Raw genomic sequence first — 23,076 nt, 5'->3', positions numbered from 1 at the left:
GATGTCTGTGATTTTCTCTGCTGGATTGAACTTGTGCTGCTGTTCGACCAATCACATTCAAGTATTAGTCACCTTCCCAACACTGCATATCGAAGCACAAATGTGTATTTAACGATGACTTGTACAAGAAATTCCACGCTTTCTGTTCGTATGTTCCTTTCCGTATATGTCGTAAAGTTGAATTTATTTATGCAGATTAGTAGTGCAGATAGTAATAATAATGATGATATTTTTAATATAAAAACTTTAATGATTAATCGATAATCGATCGTTAATTCTTCCGATGATCGATTAAGAAAATTTCATGGAATGTCCCGTCCCTAGTTATGTATGGTTATGTATGGTTCAAGAAGGATGTTTGGATGTTCTCTCTGTGTCTGGGTGGTTTCCTCTGGACACTCTGGTTTCCCAAAGATCTGGAGATGTGTCCTGAGTGCTGTGCCTGGTGCTCACTGCTCCTGAAGTGTCCCAGTGGCATAGACACATGGGTCAAATGCAGAGATCACATTTCCCCACAGAGAAGTGTAACTTTAACCTACATATGTTATGTAATGAACAGTGTTGGGAAGGATGACTTTTAAAATGTATTCCCCTACAGATTACAGATTACACACACCAAAATGTAGTTTGTAACATAATCCATTAAATTACTTTAGGTGAGTAATGTAATCTGAATACTTTGGATTACTTGATATTGTCATGCTTTTTAGTTTAGTCCTAGTTTAGTTGTAATTTAGTCCTAGTTTAGTTTTGGTTTAATCCTAGTTTAGTCCTAGTTTAGTTTTGATTTTAGTCCTAGTTTAGTTCTGGTTTAGTCCTAGTTTAGTTGTAATTTAGTCCTAGTTTAGTTCTGTTTTAGTCCTAGTTTAGTTCTGTTTTAGTCCTAGTTTAGTTCTAATTTAGTCCTAGTTTAGTTCTGGTTTAGTCCTAGTTTAGTTTTGATTTTAGTCCTGGTTTAGTCCTAGTTTAGTTCTAGTTTAGTCCTAGTTTAATTATGGTTTAATCCTAGTTTAGTCCTAGTTTAGTTCTAATTTAGTCCTAGTTTAGTTCTGGTTTAGTCCTAATTTAGTTCTGGTTTAATCCTAGTTTAGTTCTAGTTTAGACCTGGTTTAGTCGTGGTTTTAGTCCTGGCTTATCCCAAAATGTGAAAACAGGAAAATACCATCATGTAATCCACTTATTTCAACAAAGTAACTGTAATCCAATTACCACTCATTGAAACAGTAACTGTAACTGAATACAGTTACTCATAATTTGTACTCTGATTACGTAACTTTGGTACATGTAATCTGTTACTCCCCAACACTGGTAATGAAACCATGTCTGTTTTCTAGACATAGTTGAAGATACAAAATGTTGTGTATGTTTATTAATCCAATTCAAAATATGAGTCAGTCCAAATGTGCACAGCTCTGTCCCCCTCCCTCCCCTCCCTCCCCCCCCTCCCTCCCTCCTCCTCCCTCCTCCTCCCCCTCCCTCCTCCTCCCTCCTCCTCCTCCCTCCTCCCTCCTCCTCCCTCCTCCCCCTCCCTCCCTCTCCTCCCTCCTCCCTCCATCCCTCCCTCCTCCCTCCCTCCCTCCCTCCTCCCTCTCCTCCTCCCTCCTCCCTCCTCCCTCCCTCCCTCCTCCCTCCCTCCCTCCTCCTCCCTCCTCCCCTCCTCCTCTCCTCCCTCCCTCCCTCCCTCCCTCCCTCCCTCCTCCCTCCTCCCTCCTCCTCCCTCCCTCCCTCCCTCCCTCCCTCCTCCTCCTCCCTCCTCTCCTCCCTCCCTCCTCCCTCCTCCCTCCTCCTCCCTCCTCCTCCCTCCTCCCTCCTCCCTCCTCCTCCTCCCTCCCTCCCTCCCTCCCTCCCTCCATCACATCTGTTCCACATTTACACTTAAGTGCATTCACACTCCACTCTTCCTCTTCTCCACTATTATTTGCACAACCGTCAAGTGGTTTCTATCAGCGCGGGACAGGCTGGCACGCACCTCCCTGTCCTCCTCTGTCCCCCGATGCCCCTCTGAGGGTGTGGGGGGAGGGGGCAGGGAGGAGCAAACACGTGGGCACGGGTCAGTTTCATGCCGACCAAAAGACTACACTGACAGTTGTGTCCTTATCACCAATGGACGAGCACGAGGAAAAAAATAAAAAAGTGACAGTAGCTCAGTTGGTGTGTGTTTGTCCACTGATCTGAAAGAAGGTTGGTGGTTTGAGTCCCGCTCTCCACACCACTGGTAAAGGTGTTCAGACACACTGACCCACAAAATAAGTCCACTGGGTACTGGATATCATCATAAATATCTTAGTATTGTTATCCATCCTAACACTATTTCCTAGTTTAGAGAGTGCAGCTGTAGGAACATGAAGTCTGTTTCTGTTTCTATTTCTATTTAAGACAGACATTATTATAAGTTCTAAAACTGGAAATGTCAAGGCAAATGTTCTCATGAGCATGTATAAGGCCGATAGCACAATGAATAATGCAGAATATAAGAGTAATACTTCTCTAGACTGAGCCTGTATGTGTGCTGTGCTGTGCAGGTGGAGCAGCAGTCCCAGTACATCCAGGGTTATAAGGTGCTGTACCGGTCGTCTCCAGCAGAGGGCCAGGTGCGTAGTGATTGGTCGGTTTTCGAGGTGCGGACGGCGGGGGAGGACAGCGCCGTGGTGCCTCAGCTCCGGAAGGGCGTCACCTACGAGTTTAAAGTGAGACCGTTCTTCAACGAATTCCAGGGTACAGACAGCGACGTGAAGATCGCCAGAACTCTGGAGGAAGGTGAGTGAGCGAGCGACGAGCACACACCCTGTCCCCATCACACAGTGTGAAGTGTCACATACAGAGGTGGGACTCTGTGTCTCACTGTTCAGTTCAGTTATGATTGTGTGGCTCATGAACAGATGCAGGATCGATGTGTCTTTATGTTTTACTGTATTTTACTGTTCAGATCAAATGAGTGGCTCCTGTTTGAATGTGCAGAGCTGCAGGATGAAGACCAGGGCTTTCCTTAAAGGCCTCATTGCATTGTTGTTGTTTATTTTGTATTTTTTAATTATTATTATTATCATTATTTTTATTTATTTAAATAAGACAAGGATAAGTTTAGTAAGTGGCTCTATGACAGCACATCTACTTCAGACTAGATGTGAGCTCTGTTTAGCTTCTCTGCACACTTTTATAAGAAACTAAAGTTCACACGACTCTGTCCTCTACAGGGACACGCTTCTGTCCTCTACAGGGACACGCCTCTGTCCTCTACAGGGACACGACTCTGTCCTCTACAGGGACACGCTTCTGTCCTCTACAGGGACACGCTTCTGTCCTCTACAGGGACACGCCTCTGTCCTCTACAGGGACACGCCTCTGTCCTCTACAGGGACACGCTTCTGTCCTCTGCAGGGACACGCCTCTGTCCTCTACAGGGACACGCCTCTGTCCTCTACAGGGACACGCCTCTGTCCTCTACAGGGACACGCTTCTGTCCTCTACAGGGACACGCTTCTGTCCTCTACAGGGACACGCTCTGTCCTCTACAGGGACACGCTTCTGTCCTCTACAGGGACACGCTTCTGTCCTCTACAGGGACACGCTTCTGTCCTCTACAGGGACACGCTTCTGTCCTCTACAGGGACACGCCTCTGTCCTCTGCAGGGACACGCTTCTGTCCTCTGCAGGGACACGCTTCTGTCCTCTACAGGGACACGCCTCTGTCCTCTACAGGGACACGCCTCTGTCCTCTGCAGGGACACGCCTCTGTCCTCTACAGGGACACGCTTCTGTCCTCTACAGGGACACGCCTCTGTCCTCTACAGGGACACGCTTCTGTCCTCTGTTGGGACACAGTGTGGAGTTAGTTTAGTGGTAAAGTTGCTTTTTCAGTGCGTAACATGAAGTCATGTCTATCTTGAACTGAGTAAAAAATTTAAATGTGAACAAAATCAGTCCGCTGGGCTTTCTTCATCTAATGATGAAGTGTTTTATTGTCCAAGTATCAGGAATTACACTGTTAGCATCCTAGTTGTTAGCATTATACATGACGGAAAAATTGCACTGATCTCTGGAAGTTGTGAAAAGTGCTTTTAAACTCTTTGAGTAATGAAGACGCTCTGAGTGCATAAGGTACATGAGGAATGACTCAGGACGACCACAGACTGTTTCAGATGAATTTGTTCTGTCTGTACATTTTTCTATAGGCACTCGAAATAGTACATCACTGTTAATGTATGTATTTATATTCAAATATGAAAATATATTTTTTACAAACCATATCTCTGTGTTTGCACATATGAACCATAAAAACAATTATCATTATGTGTAACCACAAACATAAATATTACTAAATCGTCTCAGTCTGAGTTGGTCATTGGTGCAGGATTGATCCATGGTAGAAAATCTCTTCAATTCAGTTCAATAATTACACATCAGAGTAATTGGAAGTGGTGTGTGTATTTGCAGCGCTCTGTCAGCGCCGGGCTCTTGGGCGTGGTGCTGCTGGGCCTGTCTGGATTAATACTATAGTCAGGAAGTCGTTAAAGGACCATATGTAAAGTATAAAATATAATGACATGTGCTCAGAATATCAAGTATGTCGGAGTCTGACTGTTTCAGAAACTCATTTGTGGTGATTCTTTTTTATGAAGCACTTGGAATCATTCTTAACACTGAAATGGAAGCACAGAGTTTAAATGGGTTTTTCTGTCAACAGTAAAAAGAAATCAGATTATTACTATGCCTGCTTATTTTTCTACTACTACTACTACTACTACTACTACTACTACTACTACTACTAACTGACTACTTACTACTACTACTACTACTGCTACTACTACTACTGCTACTACTACTACTACTACTACTACTACTACTACTACTACTACTGCTACTACTACTACTACTACTACTACTACTACTGCTACTACTACTACTACTACTACTACTACTACTACTACTACTACTACTGCTACTACTACTACTACTACTACTACTACTACTACTACTACTACTACTACTACTACTACTACTACTACTACTACTACTACTACTACTACTACTGCTACTACTACTGACTACTACTACTACTGCTACTACTACTACTACTACTACTGCTACTACTACTACTACTACTACTACTACTACTACTGCTACTACTACTACTACTACTACTACTACTACTACTACTACTACTACTACTACTACTACTACTACTGCTACTACTACTACTACTACTACTGTACTACTACTACTACTACTGCTACTACTACTACTACTACTACTACTGCTACTACTACTACTACTACTACTACTACTACTGCTACTACTACTACTACTACTACTACTACTACTACTACTACTACTACTACTGCTACTACTACTACTACTACTACTACTACTACTACTGCTACTACTACTACTGCTACTACTACTACTACTACTACTACTACTACTACTACTACTACTACTACTGCTACTACTACTACTACTACTACTACTACTACTGCTACTACTACTACTACTACTACTACTACTGCTACTACTACTACTACTACTACTGCTACTACTACTACTACTACTACTGCTACTACTACTACTACTACTACTGCTACTACTACTACTACTACTACTACTACTACTACTACTGACTACTACTACTACTACTGCTACTACTACTACTACTACTACTACTACTACTACTGCTACTACTACTACTACTACTACTACTACTACTACTACTACTACTGCTACTACTACTACTACTAGTACCACTTTCTCTTTACAGTTGATAGTTCTGTATATGCACTGTCGGGCAAGTGACTTTAAAACTGTAATGTGTTATTTATGACTTGTTATTGTCATTTCAAAGTCATTAGTTACATTACAATATTACTGTGTTTAAAATGTAAAACATTACATTACTATTGGATTACTTTTAAGTTACTCTCACCAAAATAACTGCGAAGATGCTGAACTTTTGCACCATATATGGACTAAACCAGGTCTAAACCAGGACTGAACCAGGTCTAAACCGAGATTAAACCAGGACCAAACCAGGACTAATCTTGGACTAGAACTTGGAGTCTAGGACCGCCCCTGAGAGAACCCCGAGCACGATCGGGTGTCAGCTGCGTTTAGCTCCGTGGAGCGTGGAGTTCCGGTCCTTTCGCTCGTGATCTCGGTCTAAGCGAGTGCACCTCTGGCGTTTTACTGCTGCTGATATCGAGGTGATTTTAGCAAACTTGTATGAAGAAAAACGAAAAACCCACCAAATCTATCCAGGATAAAAAAAAAAAAAAGCATTGTAATGTGCGTCACTGACATTTGTACCGAGTAAAATATTACCACTTTTTTCCCCTGTAATGCTGAACATCACTGTGTTACAGCAAAAAGTAACACATTACAGTAATGTGATACTTTTATAAGACGTTACTCCAAACACTGTGTATATGTACTTTCAATATTTATGTATATGGGGAGAGAGTGAGACTTGCAAAAAAATGACTTAGTCCCACCTCTGATACTACTAATACTGCTACTACTACTACTACTAATACTACTACTGCTTGTATTACTTAGTGGTAATACTACAGCTACTACAACTACAACTACTACTACATTTCCTCTTTCCAGGACTGACAGCGTTTCACCAGAGTGAGATAGTGCAGGGTTGGGCTGTATGTTACTGTCAGTGGATCTGCACACTTTTTCACGAGCGTCACAGTTTTGGCACCAAGTTGTGTGAGATTTAAAGAACCTGCTGCAGTCTGATGTAGTGTGGAAGTGACAGAAATAGCCTGTCCAGTGGAATAATAGGGCTGTATTTTAGACAAAAGAAATAATAGGCTTATAAAACTTTGGAGGTTCTGGGGGTCCTGAGTATTTCCTGTGTTTTGGTGAGTTTGAACCGGTTCCTCTCTCTTCATTTATTCATTTAACTCTTGAAATCAGTGACACTAATAATAATTTAAAAGAAGAATAAAAAAAAAAATCTGTATCTGTAAAGTTTACAGAGCATTGATTCATTAAAGAAAGTATGATGATTTAGACCAAGGGTGGGCAAAGTACGGCCCGGGGGCCATATGCGGCCCTTTAATCTTCTTAATCTGGCCCGTGGAACTTGATCATATTCAGTGTTTTTCAAAGTTATTTCAGTAAATAGTAAATATCGTGTGACCTGAAAGACAGATATTTTGTTGTGATGCTTTGTCATGATTTTCAGTATGGGATATTTCTAACAATAACATGAGATATATTTTCTACATATCCCATGTTAGTTTTTATCTCTTATGAGGTGGATTACCAAAAAAACTCCATCCATCTGATCCTGGTCCGGCCCTTCTGTCAAATTTTAAAACCCTTTGTGGCCCTCGAGTCAAAAAGTTTGCCAACCCCTGATCTAGACGATAATTAAATCAGATGTTTTACTCAAAAATGGTTCAAAAAGGATCAGTTTATTTTTAACTATTTAGAATTTATTGAGAAATAAGAGCAAGACACGAAGAGACAATCTGTGATCAGCAGAGAGAGATGAGAAGAAAGAGAGCGAGAGACAGAGAGACACAGAGAGATAGAAAGAGAGAAAAAGAGAGAGATGGAAAGAGACAGAGACACAGAGAGAGAGAAAGACAAAGAAGAGAGAGAGAAGAGAGAGAGAGGGACAGAGGAAGTAAGAGAGAGAGAGACAAAGACAGACACAGAGAGAGAAAAACACAGAGATACAGAGAAAGTGAGAAAGAGAAAGAGAGACAGAGAAAGAGAGACAGAGAAAGGGAGACAGAGACACACAGAAAGAGAGAGAGAGAGAGTGACTCTAGTCTTATTCTAAATACACAACTAGATCCTTTTTTTTTTTGCCCCAGTATTTTTTCCGAGCGAGACACGAGCGCTGCATGAGCATGTAAAGACGTAAAGACACTCTCATGTGTTGGTGATTCTTTCTCTACGACTGCTGCTCAGATCAGACTTTTATTCATTCTGAATTCAAAACTAAATAATGAATTAGATGATAAAATAATGAAAATACATGAATGAACTCAAACTATACATTATTATTATTATATATTGATGTCACTTTGGATGTCGTGCGTGTGTCAGATTTGTAAATATTTTGTGGCGCTCGCACACTCTCCTCGCCCCCCGCCGTGCGCTCGCAGTAAACACACAGATTTTATTTTTCACGCAGGATTTTTCAAACGCCGCTGTGAGATATGAAAGCATGCTCATTAGCCGTTAGCGCTTTGTTCTGTATCGCGGTTCAGACTCACGGAGAGATAAAGAGCGCGATCTGACAGAGGAGAGGACGAAGAGGAGGAGGAGGAGGAGGACGAAGAGGAGGAGGAGGAGGAGGAGGAGGAGGAGGAGGAGGAGGAGGAGGGTACACTGTAAAAAATATACTGTCTAGAACTGAAAGGACTTGAAGTTTGAAAGTTGATCTGGTTTGTTTCATGTAAATCATTGTGCCTTCATAGTTTTAACAGTTACCCAGGGTTGCTGGTTCAAATCTTGACTGAATATACTATTGCTGTGTCCTTGGGCAAGACACTGTGGATGCTATAACACGACTTGGGCAAAATAAACGTATCAAAAATAATAAATAAACTAAAAAGGAAAAAATTAGGATGTGACGCTCTATTACATGAGGACCCGGTCAAGCAGAAGTAAACAGCAAGACCAAACATTCAAGTGAATGCATCTGATATAAAAATGTATTGAACAGATACATATGTACTCTAGTTTATGAAACTGTTGACCTTTTTTCTGTACCATTTTTGGTTCTAAAGTTCCATATGTTTTAAACAGACCATGTATGAAACATGGAACAAAAATTATTTCCCAAATTTCAAAGATCTGCAAATTGGGCGGCAGTAGTTCAGTTGGTAGAGCATTCGCCCACTGATCTGAAGGTTGGTGGTTCTAAATCCAGCTCTTCACATAAAACATCACAGGTTGAGTGGTCAGATCCACTGACCCACAGGTTGGCTGGTGTGATTCCAGCTCCCACAGATGAATGCTGCTGTTGTGTCTTTGGGCAAGACACTTAACCCACCTTGCCCACAGTGTCTGTGTACACTGGTGTATGAATGGGTGAGTGGTTCCTTGTTGTAAAGTGCTTTGAGTGCCTTGGAAGGTGGAAAAGTGCTATAGAAAAATGTGACCATTTACCAAATCATGTAAATAAATGGATGTATTTCATCATATCTTGTGTTATTCAAACTTTGAACTTTTGATGAAGGTACATGATATAAAAAAAAAAAAAAATGTAATGATAAAAATGTGCTTGGAAGGACTGACATATTTTATAGAAATAGTTTCCTTTCATTTTGAAGTAATATTAAAGTTTTCGGAAGAAAAAAAAAAGCAACAAATGATGTAAAATCCTGCACCTTCTACTTGTTTACACAATTTTCCCTCCGTTACTTTTCCCTCCGTTACCATGACCTTTCTTAATAAAAAATCTCATGAGTCAAAAAGTAAGAGGTTTTTCAACCTAATCTTGTACCATATGGTAGAAAACTATATGAAGCAAATATTCAAACCAGTTTGTTAAGGATATGGAAGTGAGAACCAAGAGTTATCACTGTTTGGATTTATTGCCCAAAAAGTGCTGCATATTTCATTCCCTCTGTTACCGACATGAGTTTTTAAATTTTTCCTCAACAACTTGAAAGAATATCACAGGTTTAACTTGACCCTGTTGGAGTGTAACTCTTTCCTACATTCTGATACTTTACTTATTTCAATAGTCCTGAATAGTTTCTGAATAAGAGACATTTGAATGTCAAAAATCTGCCCCTGTTTCCCTCCGTTACCACTTGACCGGACCCCTAACACTGGAATCACATTTTACTTTAGTTTATGATTTAAAAAACCCAGAAAGTCTTTTCATAAAAACAATTTTCCTGCTGCTTCGTGAAATGTGCCACAAATTTGCATTAATACAACAAGAAATCAATACATTTTACTGTTTTACGTGACTAAATAAAAGATTTGGTTAAAAATATTCAAAGTCATCTTCATAATTGAACCGTGCAGACATATATGTTCTTCTCTTTCTTTTCAGTGTAAAAATGTGCATGTTTTAAAGGTGTTGTGTTGTTTCGTTGTCTCGTCCCAGCTCCCAGCGCCCCGCCCCGCGACGTCACCGTCACAGAGAGCGGAGACAACGGGACCACCATCCTCGTCTCCTGGCAACCGCCTCCCGAAGACGAACGCAACGGGCTGGTCCAGGAGTACAAGGTAAAGACACAACACACAGGGATGGGGGGAGGAGAACAGAGAGAAAGAGAGAGAGAGATAAAAAGAAAGAGAGGAAAACAAGGCTGATCCAGGAGTAAGTGAGGTGAGAGAGGAGAGGGAGAAAGAAAAATTTGGGTTAAAAAGAGGAAAAGGGAAGAAGGGAGAGGAGTTGGAAAAGAAAGGAGAAGAGGACAGGCTTAAGGTTTTAATGAGGAACAGAGAGAGGACGGAATAGTAGAAGGAGTGGAGAGGAGTGAGAGAATAGAGAAGAGGAAAGGGCTTTAAGGATAAAGAGCTGAGGGAAAAGAGAAAGGAAAAAGAGGAAACTCTGGGGATAATGCTCCAGACTTACCTTTGTGCTCGTGTCAGACAGATACGAGGAGAGAGAGAAGAGAAAAGACAGAGAGAGCATAAGAGTGAGTGAGAGGGATGGAGAGAGGTGAATGAAAAGAACATCCACCCAGGGGCGTGTGAGGAAGTGTGTGAGAACGCTGCCATCTAGTGGTGACAATAAATACTGCAATGGTCATTTCTATAGGATTGGAGCTCATGCATTTCTATAGGAGGGTTTTTCTCTGTGTCAGGGACAAGACCTGTGATTGTGATTGTGATTGTGATTGTGTGGCTGAAAGTACTTGTGTGTGTCCAGAGTTACACGCAGTATCCTCTCAGACTGTACTACATACGGTCTGTTGGATATATTCATGTATTCTGTCCTGCAAAGACAGAACACGTAACATCAGGTTTGGTCAAAATGAGTTCATGTTATTGTGTTTGTATGTGAGAGCTCCTTTATCATGTGAATAAATATCATGAAAAATAATGAGCTCAAAATTGACCTTATTTGTCAGTTCCTGTTCTCTGACTTTGTATCATGAGACAAAAACAAGGAGTCGTGCGTTTATTTCATAAATATATTTTATTTTCAAATCCAACCTGTCGCCTCCTTCTTTTTGTTGCGGCTTTGGCACAGGGTCTTAATAAATATATCTTTGCATTCAATTATACTTCAATAATCTTTAATAATCTTTACTGTGAAAGTATTTGGTGTATTTATTCATACTGTAAACACTATTGGTGGGTTTCAGATGACATCACAGTGTTCTATAGGCCGATATTATTTAATACAGATGGGGGCAGCTAAAGTAAATACAGTTAAAATGTTGCTTTTTGTTTTTTGTTTTTTTTGTAATATAGCAAGTTCATAAGTTTATACTAATAATACTAATAATACACGGTTGGTGGTTTGAATCCAGCTCTCGACATAAAACATCACAGGTTGAGTGGTCAGATCCACTGACCCACAGGTTGGCTGGTGTGATTCTACAGATGAATGCTGTTGTTGTGTCCTTGGTCCAGACACTTAACCCACCTTGCCCACAGTGTCTGTGTACACTGGTGTGTGAATGGGTGAGTGGTTCCTTGTTGTTAAGGGCTTTGAGTGCCTTGAAGGTGGAAAAGCACTATAGAAAAATGTGACCATTTACCTTTTACCATTTACATACATTTGTGAATAAACTTTTTGGATATTCCGTCACGATGTACAATGTCATTAAAAATAAATCTGTCCCTTTCCTTCCATCTGGAGTATGACACCATCACATTCTAGAATCTAAAAAACCACCAGTATTCAGGGTTCACACAGTCATTGAAATCCTGGAAAAGTCATCAGAATTAAAAATGTCATTTTCCAGAAGTGAAAAAGTCATGGAATTTTGTAAATTCAATGGAAGTTTTAGAACAGTCATGGAATTTGAGTATGTCTTTCACACAACTCCAGTGTTCTGTTAAGTTCTCATGAGTCTGTTCTGATTATTTGTGAACGTCTGAGTCTTTTGATTAAAAGAGACGACAATAAATGCACTGACAGGATTTTGAATGTTCAAAAACTATAAGGTGAGTGGAAAGAGTTCACATTTCAGATTTAGCTCTAAAAGTTTGATCAGTTCTACACATGTAGGTGCTGTAAAGTCATGGAAAATTCACTTTAGCTCATGAAAAACTAAAGGAAAAGTAGGAAACGCTGTCAGTGAAAAAAGAGTGGGAGCCCTGTGAAAATGTTGCCTGATCAACAATAAACAGGAAATCCAAAACTCTTCTAGATCATTATAAACAAACACATGATGACTGGAGCTTGGTGAGATGTTTTTCTCAGAATGAATGGAAGTCTGGAGAAAATCAAGGAAATTATGTCAGTTTCTGCATTTTGTCTTTGCACGACTTTTTACTTTTGGCTCATGATACAAAGGCAGAGTACGAACGGTCAGTTTTGAGCTCAATATTTTTCACAAACAAATATTTCTTCATTATAGCAACTACCTGCCTATTCCACTTTCTAAAAATTGACAATTGACAAGACACTTAGAGAAGTCGCTAGTGTAATTCTTAGATCATGCACGCTTTTATTTCATCACGTCTGGACGACTGCAACGCACTTTACACGTGCATCTCTCAAAATGCACTTTCCCGTTAGCAATTAGTCCAGAACTCCATGGCACGACTTCTAAGGCTGCGTTCAGACTGCAGCCTGAAGTGACCCAAATCTGATTTTTTGGCCCCTATGTTCCTGTATCTGATCTTTTAATGACAGTCTGAACCACACAGATCCGATTTTTTCAAATGTGACCCAGGACACTTGGATATGTGCTCCTGAAACTGATACATATCTGATCTTTTGACATGTGACTTCAGTCTGAACGGCCAAAGCGCATTCATCCACCTACACGTTATCAACAAGCCACAAACGTCACTATTCTGCGCTGAAATAGACGAAAATTGTTAATGAACTCCGTGTCACTGAAAAGTGAAGCACATCTCCACTCACCACTCTTGGCTCCGTCTCCACATCCACACGTTCTTTTCAGCGGACTGTCCCACAAAACACCACGACCAAAAACCTCGTCCTTCTCCTTCTCAATCTCCTCCTTAAAACAAGTAAGTTGTTCATGTTCTGGCTCCGGTACGAGAGGAACTTTAAAATCTCCAGGTGCTCGATGCTGCGTCCATGTTTGGACAACTTCTGTAAACACAGAGCACGCTCGCTGAGGTTGACGTCGTCGTGTCTCCAGTGCACATGTGGGACACTTTTGGGCCGTTTACTGTTCACACTGGAGTCACATACAAGTCACATTTAATTGGAAATGTGAACGACCTCGCAAAAACATCAGATTTCACAAAAAAAATCTGAATTGAGCGTTAAGCCCTGCAGTCTGAACGTAGACTAACAGGAACCAGAAAACGAAAACATATCACACCAATCCTCACGTCTTTGCACTGGCTTCATGTTCAATTTAGAAGTGATTTTAAGATTGTATTGTTTGTTTTTAAAGCTTTGAATAGACTGACCCCACAGTACGTGTCAGACCTCATCCAGATTTACTCCCCCTGTGCGCGAGGTCCGAGGTAGAGTGGTCCATCAAAGCATGGTTAACAATGATGCTTCAGATCATCTCGATTAGAACCTGCATTAGGTTTTAGCTTCCAAAAGATGATTTAGGAAGAAATTTGGAAGAAAAAGTAACACTGCAAAAAACAAAATGTAATCAAGTGAAGATGACTTGAAAAAAAAAATAAATAAATTAAAAAAAAAAAAGTTTCATTACAATTTGAGTCAATTTCACTTGACAAGTAAAATAATCTGCCATTGGAATAAGACTTTTTGTACTTAAAATATGAAAATATTTATTTTCTACACTTCAAATAAGAAAAACAACACATTTTTATACTTAAAATAAGAAACAAAATCAAATGTTGCTTAAATTCAGAAAAACACACTTATTAAATATTATTTTACTTGTCAAGTTGAATCTACTCAAGGTAAAATGTTCTTAATTTTAGTCATTTGAAGTTTTTTGTTTGTTTTTTTGTTTTGTTTTTTCCAGTGGAGATGTTTTAGAGTTTGCTCAAGCTGCACGAAGTTCCCTGGAAATTGACTAAAGTTGTGTTTCCAAATAACTTTTTATGGACTTTATCTAAGTAATTTTTAATGCAAGTTTCAGTTTGTGTTTGCAGAATAAATTATTGGAATACGCCATATTTATTTGGTTCTTTGTGATAGTATTGGTCCTATAGGACAATTTTCAAGTGTCTTGAGCAACCTCTAAATATTCAATCATTTGCATAAAATTTGGACCATAGAGAAAAATCACACACACTGTGATGAAAAATGTGAGATTTATTAGGACACACAGTACATTAAGACCTAGTGCTGAAATGTTGTACTGTATGTCCTAATAATAAATCTCACATTTTGCAAATAAGACGGTGTGCAGGATTTTTCTCTATGTTCTTGGGCTGCTCCCTCTCCTCCAACGCACCAGTGTCAAGTAACTGATGTGTGAAATGCTCATTCTTTTATATAAAATTTGGACCCAAATATTTTGGCCAGATATGGAACCAAATGCAGTGTTCTAATCTTGAGAATCTGAAATAAATAAATAAATTGGAACACCCTAAACCAGGGGTGCTCAATACGTCGATCACAATCTACCAGTCGATCGCCGTGTCTCGTCTCAGACTCGCGTTTGGACTCGGTCTTGTCTCTCACTCAAGGTCTGACACTCAACAAGTGTGATCATATTTCATTCCGGCCGCTGCTGTTGGTAATAAACTTGTAGCGGGTGCAGGAGCGTGTGGGGCGTCTCAGTGCAGCCTGTGCGCTCATTTGAAACCCGCGGAGACTCTACGGCGCATCACAAACACACACGCTCCCTATGCACGGCTCGTCTGCGACAGCGTGTGCCCTCGTGTACCAGCGTGCATCACAGGGCAGGTTCAACTTCCTAAACATCCTACCTGTCCATCTGCCTCACGTCAGCACGCCGCCCCTCGCCTTTTCACGCTCTCGCTCCTTCCTGCGTACAGCGAACACAAGCCCCTCCCACAGTGCGGCTGATTAGAAGAGCAAGACCAAACGTGAAGCAAAAACCAGTCTAAATTTGTGTTCCAGTGTTGGCACAAAGCAGGTCTACAGCATAGAGCGGATCTACAGAACAGACCTACTGCCACATTTGGCTGAAGTTTGCCTCACAAAAGTGACAACTGCATCTGTGTTTGTCACTATGTGCGTTTGGTTTGGTAAATGTGCAGAGGCTGGTAAATATCACTGCAAAACCAGAAAAGAATGTAACTCCAGTTTGGAACTTTAAAAAACAGGTTTAAAAATCTTCCTTCACTTTTTTCACAGTTTTGTGTAAAGTGCCAGAGGAAGTTCTCTTAAAGAGGGGCTTCTCAAACTGTGGGTGAGGGTCCAAAAAAGGAACACAGAGTGTTTCAGTGCAGTTTGTTTGGCTTTGTATTAGGTAGATCATTTTGACCTGGTCATTTTGTAAGTAGCTCACATGCTGAAAAATTGTGAGGACCCCTGAGCTAGACTGAGGTCCAGCTCCAGCTCTTGGGGCCTAAAACGAGACTTAAAACCAGGAGGGACAGGACCTTCTCTGTGACCGGCCCCAAGCTCTGGAACATTCTGCCACCCCCTACGTCCCAACATCCCCCCCCCCCCCCCCCCCCCCCCCCCCCCACACACACACACACACACACACACAGTGGAGAGTTTTACGTCTCGTCTTAAAACCCACTTTTACTCTCAGGATTTTTACACAAAATTAATAAAAATAAATAAAAGACACATAGGACCTGTATGTTTTATTTATGTATTTTTATTTATGTATTTTTATTTATTATTTTTTAATGTATGTATTTATTTATTTATTTATTTAATTAAATTAATGTATTTATTTATTTATTGTTTTTTGTTTGTTTGTTTGTTTGTTTTTTTAGCTTGATGCATTTTTACACTTTTTTATTTCTTATTTTTATTTAGGATTGACTGTCTTTTACTGTCTTCATTTGTCTGTGGAGCACTTTGTTTATAAAAGGTGCTGTAGAAATTAAGTGGCTTGGATGATTTCTACCAACATCTTGAACAAATACATTCCGTAATATTTGAAGCATTACCAAACCTTTCCCCTTCCGTTCTTTAAGCCTGTATCTGGATCTGTTCTACGCGGGGGTCGGGAGCGATTGCAAAAGCTCCACTCTGGGGGTCCGCGGGAGGCTGGACAGGCCCCGGCCCCATGCAGAGCTCAGAGGGGACTTTTCACGGGGACCCGGGGGCCCTTTTCCTGGACGTGACGCCACTTAGCTCCGGAGCAAATTGGGTTATCCGCCCGGTGGTTGGTTTTTGCCGGTGTAGGAGCTGCTCTGACGCGTGTTATGGCTAGTCCGGGTTACACTGGCGCTATTTTGAACAGGGGCAGTAAAAGAAAAAGTGTGTGTTAGAATGGTGTGTATGAGCACAAAGGCCATTCTGTGCTACGGACGGCTGTAACGGGAGATGGAAGACTGGAATTACTTGTAGTTCTTATGTTGGGTAATCTATAGTTCAGTGTATGGAACTTCAGAATGAGATCGTTTCATCATCATTTGCGGGTGATTAAACTGTGGGGTCATTGTGAGGACAGAAGAAAAAAAAAGACTTTATTATAGCTTGAAAATATGGTTTATAGGACCCATGTCGTGTTATTTTCTGATGTTCTAATGTCGTTTCTTCGTCACAAACAGACCTGGAGTTGTGTTTTGTTTCATTCACACAAACCTGCACATTTGGGCTGAGTTCTTCTCTCAAACTGACAACGTTTGTTCCACCTTGTGATGTCATGTAGTAATAGACAAAGTGCACGACTGTGTTTTTTGCTCCACACTTTGGATGGAATTTCCAATCTTTACTGAACTAAAGGTAAAAGGAGATGTAACAGTAACCAAAACATCATATCATATTGTCAAAAGTCTTTCAATAATACCGTGGGCTATCACAATAATGTCGAATTACAAGTTTCTTTGCTTAAATTCATTGTTTTGGCAGCATCGACTAGAAAAAAAAAAAAAAAAGAGAGAGAACTACATATCCCATGATCCTTTGCTTTGTCTCAGTATTTGGACTTTGACAGAAAAGTAGCATATTCACAGTTTTATTATCCTCCACAAAATATCGCAATAAATATCGTACTGTGAGATGCATTTCGTGGAAACATCGTATCGAGAGAACTGGATATCGTATCTCTACTGTTAACCTTAAAACTAACCCTAAATGACATCACAAGGTGGAACAGAGCATTTTGAGCTTTGGAGATGTAGACAGACTAATAATAAAGAGTTACTCAAACATGTGTGAATGAAACAAAACACAAATCCAGGTCTGTTTTCGAGGAGGGAACAACATTCTAACATGATTTAAAGCTCACAGGAGTATATTTTGTGTGGTGTAGGGCTTAAGATTGGCTTGAGTTCAGTGTAAAGGTGACAACAAATGTTGGCGATTATTTTGGCCAAAATTGGAAATCACTCATGATGACATGGTGTTGTTGATGTTTTTAGCTTGTCCAGGAAAGGATGGAAGTAAAACGCTGGAGACCAACTGGACGTCTTATGTAGGAGAAGTTTATTTACCATCAATAATACAGGATGGTGTGCAAAGAGAAGATCATAGTGTAAATATCCTATTTTTCGGGCTATTAGTCGCTCTGGATTATAAAACACACTTTCATTAAATGGTCTATTTTCAAACTTTTTTCACAAATAAACCGCACTGGACTTTAAAGGAAACCCAACAGTGTGATGGGTGAGTGGTTTTGTTTGTTTGTTCGTTCACAGTGACTCTGGGCTTTGTTCAGTTGTGGCGTGTAGGGAGGGTGTGTCTGGGACCAACGGATTGTCGGCGTGTTCGCAGTGACTCAGTTGTTCAGTTGTGTCTAGAAGTGGCACATTGCACTCGCTTTTTCAGTTTGTTCCTCCGTTCTGTTCCTCGTCGGCGTGGAGTGATGAGTGTGTCTGTGGGTGTGTTTCGCTGTGCGGTCGCTGTCTGCTCCGTGTGTGTTTGTGTGTTCTGCGGGTGGTGCATAGCTTTGTAGTTTACTGAAGTCTGAAGAGTACTGAAGAGTGGATTCGTTTATAGGGAACTCTGGATTTTGGGGCGCGCAGTTTTTTTTTTATGGGGTTAATAGCCCAGAAAATACAGTATTATATATAATAATAATGTAGCTCTTGTGAGTCAATGTTAAACTGAGAAATGTATATGGAGGATAAATGAAATTCTCTTAAATTCTCTTACACATAATGCATTTTTTAAAAGTGCACTGCTCAACTTTTCTGGTGAAGGGTCCACTATCTACTTGTTTCCATGGTGATTTGGAGATTGCTTTGCCTGGAATATTCCATGGTATGACATTAAACATACATCTTGCTTTTATTTGTTACAGTTGTTTCTGTTGCTCAGACATATAATAATGCTTTCTGTGAGTAGGGTCGCCTTTCCACAGATCTGACCTGTACTGTAGCCTAGTTGTGTCCCTTGACAGAGGATGGGTCAATCCTTACCCTGGAACATTCTAGACTAACCTTTCTAGATTAAATCTGTCTATCCCAAGGGAGACAAGCAGGTTACATCACTACACTGCTTTACAGTTCAGATCTGTGGAGTGTCGTCTCTATGCACAAAAGGAATTGTTGTATTTTTTGAGCAATAAAAACAAACATAATGAATAAATACTAGATGGATGTGTTTAATGTCAAACCACGGAACATTCCAGGCAAAACAATAACATCTCCATGGAGACAAGCAGGTAGCAGATCCTCCACTAGAAAAGTTACACAGTGCACCTTTAAAGGTACTAGGGGTGTGCAAAAATATCAAAATATTGATATATCGTATCGTTTAATGTGCTGATACAGTATCGATAGTGTGGGCTACAGTTGTGTTGACATTCTCAGTGTTTTGAGTAAAATGAATGTTTTTCACATTCACTTTTCACAAACTTAGTGGACTTTTAGTTTTAGAGCCATCATTTAGCCTTTTTTACAATGAACCGTATCGAATCGATGTGAAATATATTGAATCGAATCGTATTGAATCGAAAGCTCACTGTATCGAAAAGCGTGTCGTATCATGGCCAATGTATCGAGATATGTATCGTATCGGTAACTTCTTAATGATACCCAGCCCTAAAAGGTACAGAATGTAACTACATGAATCCACGGAAACAGAAAGTTAAAACTATTCTTTGGAACATTCTCTGTGGAGATGGATGTGTTTTATGTCACACTGTGGAAGATTATAATCAAAGGAACAACATTTCTTTACTAAGTCCTCCTCCAGGCCAAATAAGATCAGGTTTGTGGAGATGCAAACCTGCTCACGGTTTTTCAATGAAATAAACACAACCACCCCCCAGTCCTGTTCATAAGCACCCACCAGCACCCACCATTACCCACCAGCACCCACCAGCACCCACCAGCACCCACCAGCCCTGCTCATAAGCACCCGGCCCTGCTGCTGGAGGGATGAGTCTATAAATCTGTTGTTGATTTGTGTTTTGTGTTTGCAGATCTGGTGCTTGGGAAATGAGAGTCGTTACCACATAAACCGCACCGTGGACGGCTCCACCCTGTCCGTGCTCATACCGGGGCTGGCCACCGGGGTGCGCTACAGCGTGGAGGTGGCAGCCAGCACCGGGGCGGGGCCAGGGGTCAAGAGCGACATCACATACTTCCAACTGGGTATGTACACGAAAAGTGATTCAAACTGTTATTAAGTAAGAATGAACAAGGAAATATAAATCTAATAACAATCAAATGAAAAAATAAAATAAAACTTGGAAGAAAAAAATCAGGAAGTGCATGGTTAGCAGACTAGTTATTGTTAGAATGGTGAAAAGTGCTTATGCATCATGGTGAATAATTAGGATGATCTGAATGCAAAAGGTAAGAGAGGAATAACTCTGAACCACTGCACACTGTTTCAACCAGGCATGTCCAAACTATGACCCGGGGGCCAAATGCGGCCCTCAGACAAATCTTTCTTGGCCCTCAGACTTCCAGGTGAATTGGCCCAAATTACCTTGCATCAATTATTAGTGATTGGCATGATTAGTCGATGAATTGATAATTGATCATTAAGAATTTCATCGATTGTGTGTAGTGTGACCAAACAGGTGTGTACATGTGTCTCTGCATCAGAAGGAGCGAGACACAAACAGTGGGTCAGTCTGCAACACACAGAAGCACAAATGTGTATTTAACGATGACTTGTACAAGAAATTCCACACTTTCCGTTGCGTTCGGGACAAGTGTGAGTCCATGTGCACAGTGTATAAAGCAGCACATATGTTTCTGTGTCCAGTGGGAAAAAGTTTTTCCAGGTGAGAGTCGCACAATGTGGATGACGAGTCCCCACCTCCCTCCCCCCGTACGCTGTCCTGGTTTTGACAAACACAAATCTGGTCACACTAACCTGTATTCACCTGAGTCATGTGTCTTTTAATCCAACAGAATGTTGAACCACATCAGCGACACAAGAGCTGGAGTTTTATCTTTGCTTAAATTTATGTAAATTAGTGATGTGGTTTTAAGTTTTTGTTTCTGTGAGATTTGAACAAAACTGAATTAAACACATTATAATGTCAAACGGGCTGATGTGGCTCTAGAGTGGTTATGGTTTATATGTCGTAAAGTTGAATTTATTTATGCAGATTAGTGCAGATAGTAATAATAATGATGATCATTTTAATCTAAAAACGTTAATGATTAATCGATAAACGATCGTTAATTCTTCCGATGATCGATTAAGAAAATTTCATCAAATGCCCATCCCTAATTATTATTATTAGTTTTTTTTTTACTGCAAGTTTTTTTTCTTTGAAAATCTACCTTGATAAAGCAACACAATTTAACATTTAATGTGTGGTTTTAAGGATCTTAGCATGAATAAAAACTGATGGCTCATTCTAACATGTTAAACATGCACAGATTTCTACATATTATTCCCTGTACTGAGCATCAGTCTACAGCCCTCGATCGTGCTTCGTCTGTGTTTAAATATGTGGCTCTTGATGAAAAAAGTTTGGACACCTCCGGTTTAAACTGAGCTAGTTCTGTTTTTCACATTTTTCAGACAGTCAAAATCAGGTCGAGCGTCTTTAAACTCTTCCCAGTAGCTTACACAAACACTCATTGTCACTAATGTAGCTTTGAATGTTCGTGCCCGGAGGGACGATTACGCACAAAACTAACTGACAAATCATCATGGCTCAAATCCACCGCTCTTTTCATTTCACTGAGTCTACGCCAAGTCCGCACAGTCACACAGGTACTTTTGTAACTCAAGCCAACGCCATCAAGACCCGACCTGCCTCCCCTCTCAGCACTTAGAACAGCTCCGGAGGATTAGCCCGTGTAAACAGCACCGGCACAACCACCGCTTTTAATAACTTTGACTGAATGGAACTTTTGGGAAATGATTGTGTTCGAATTTGAATTGAAATTAAAAGAAAAATTGTCAGTCAAAGTGTGCAGCAGTCTCACGCTAGTGTTCAAAGATATTATGTGTGGATCTTCCTCAAGTAATCAGATCATGCTGTTGTTGTGTCCTCGGGCAAGTATGATTTTGCTGTTAAAATATGGCACTTGGGTCAGTAAGTTCTTTGGTAGTCCAGCTCAGAGCAGATGTGGAGAGTGATGGAATTTTTAAGAGAACAACAACGTAATACAAAAAAGAAAGAAAAAAAAAAAGATTACATTATGATTGTTATTATAACATATACTATAAAATTTAGTTATATATAGCACAATAATACCGAGGTACCAAACTAAAAATCTACACTTAAATTGAAGAGTTAAAAATATATTTAAATCACTTCATTTTGGTCTGGGTCCAACCGTGTGAAAAAACATACTGGACTCAAATTTAATAGTTTACATTAAAAATTAAGTGGTCTGACATCACTTGGCGCCCCCTGGAGGCGGCTCTGATTCTGCAGGACACAGATTGGAGACACTTTTGTCCTGTGGGTTGTTATTCTCCTCAAACTGCCCTGACCCTGGATCTAATGACTCCACCTTGAGTTGAGTTGCACTTTTTTGTTCATTTACTGCTGTGTGATTAAATTGCTATCATGGACAAAAAGTGATTTTTGATTTGATACACAGATGTAACATGATCATATAAAGTATTATGAGTTAATACTGAAAATCACATTCTGTTGTCTAAGTAAAGAACATCCAGTCTGTTCCTTAGTATCAAGTTTGAAATGTTAGGATCATGACAACAGCTGTGTAAAAGCATGTCTCCTAACTCTCTCCTCTCGTTTCTTTTCTGTCCTTGTAGACTCCTCAGGTCGGATGACAGAGAACGTGAACTCGGGGAACCCTCTGTCGCAGCAGATCTCAGACGTGGTGAAGCAGCCGGCGTTCATCGCAGGCATCGGCGCCGCCTGCTGGATCATCCTCATGGTGTTCAGCATCTGGCTCTACCGACACCGCAAGAAGAGGAGCGGCCTGTCCACCAGCTACGCAGGCATACGCAAAGGTACATGTCCAAGACTAAGACAGAACTGTCCACAAACTACGCAGGCATACGCAAAGGTACATGTCCAAGACTAAGACAGAACTGTCCACAAACTACGCAGGCATACACAAAGGTACATGTCCAAGACTAAGACAGAACTGTCCACAAACTACACAGGCATACACAAAGGTACATGTCCAAGACTAAGACAAAACTAAACTAGGACTCAAGCAATATTAGATCAACCCAAAGCCTGCGACTGGACTAGACAAGGTCTAAACTAGGACTAAACTAAAAACCTGACTGAAGAATAAAGCAGGTCTAAACTGTGAGGTTTACAAAATACATACTGCATTTTTAACTGATCTTAACCAGGACTAAAACAGGTCTAAATCAGGATTAAACCATGATCAAAACATGGTTAAAGCTAAGCCGGTCTAAACCAAGACTAAAACTGGACTAAAACAATTATAAACCACATAAAAACAGGACTCAGCTGGACAAAACCAGGACTAAACATGTGTAAA

General features: G+C 40.5%; 1 protein-coding gene across 1 annotated transcript in view; it reads left to right on the top strand.

The window, feature by feature from the left end:
• The window catches only part of LOC110172732 (roundabout, axon guidance receptor, homolog 1 (Drosophila)), a 413,603-nt gene that overhangs the window by 338,804 nt on the left and 51,723 nt on the right, over nucleotides 1–23,076 (top strand). The window contains 4 exon segments of the mRNA XM_055166979.1: nucleotides 2,523–2,757; nucleotides 10,088–10,209; nucleotides 19,593–19,764; nucleotides 22,370–22,570. Coding sequence (XP_055022954.1) covers nucleotides 2,523–2,757; nucleotides 10,088–10,209; nucleotides 19,593–19,764; nucleotides 22,370–22,570 — 730 coding nt within the window.

The sequence above is a fragment of the Boleophthalmus pectinirostris genome, unplaced genomic scaffold (assembly GCF_026225935.1).
Source record: "Boleophthalmus pectinirostris isolate CB_2022bp ecotype Guang Dong unplaced genomic scaffold, ASM2622593v1 HiC_scaffold_9, whole genome shotgun sequence".
Taxonomy (NCBI): domain Eukaryota; kingdom Metazoa; phylum Chordata; class Actinopteri; order Gobiiformes; family Gobiidae; genus Boleophthalmus; species Boleophthalmus pectinirostris.
This window is presented reverse-complemented; position numbering and strand designations above follow the sequence as displayed.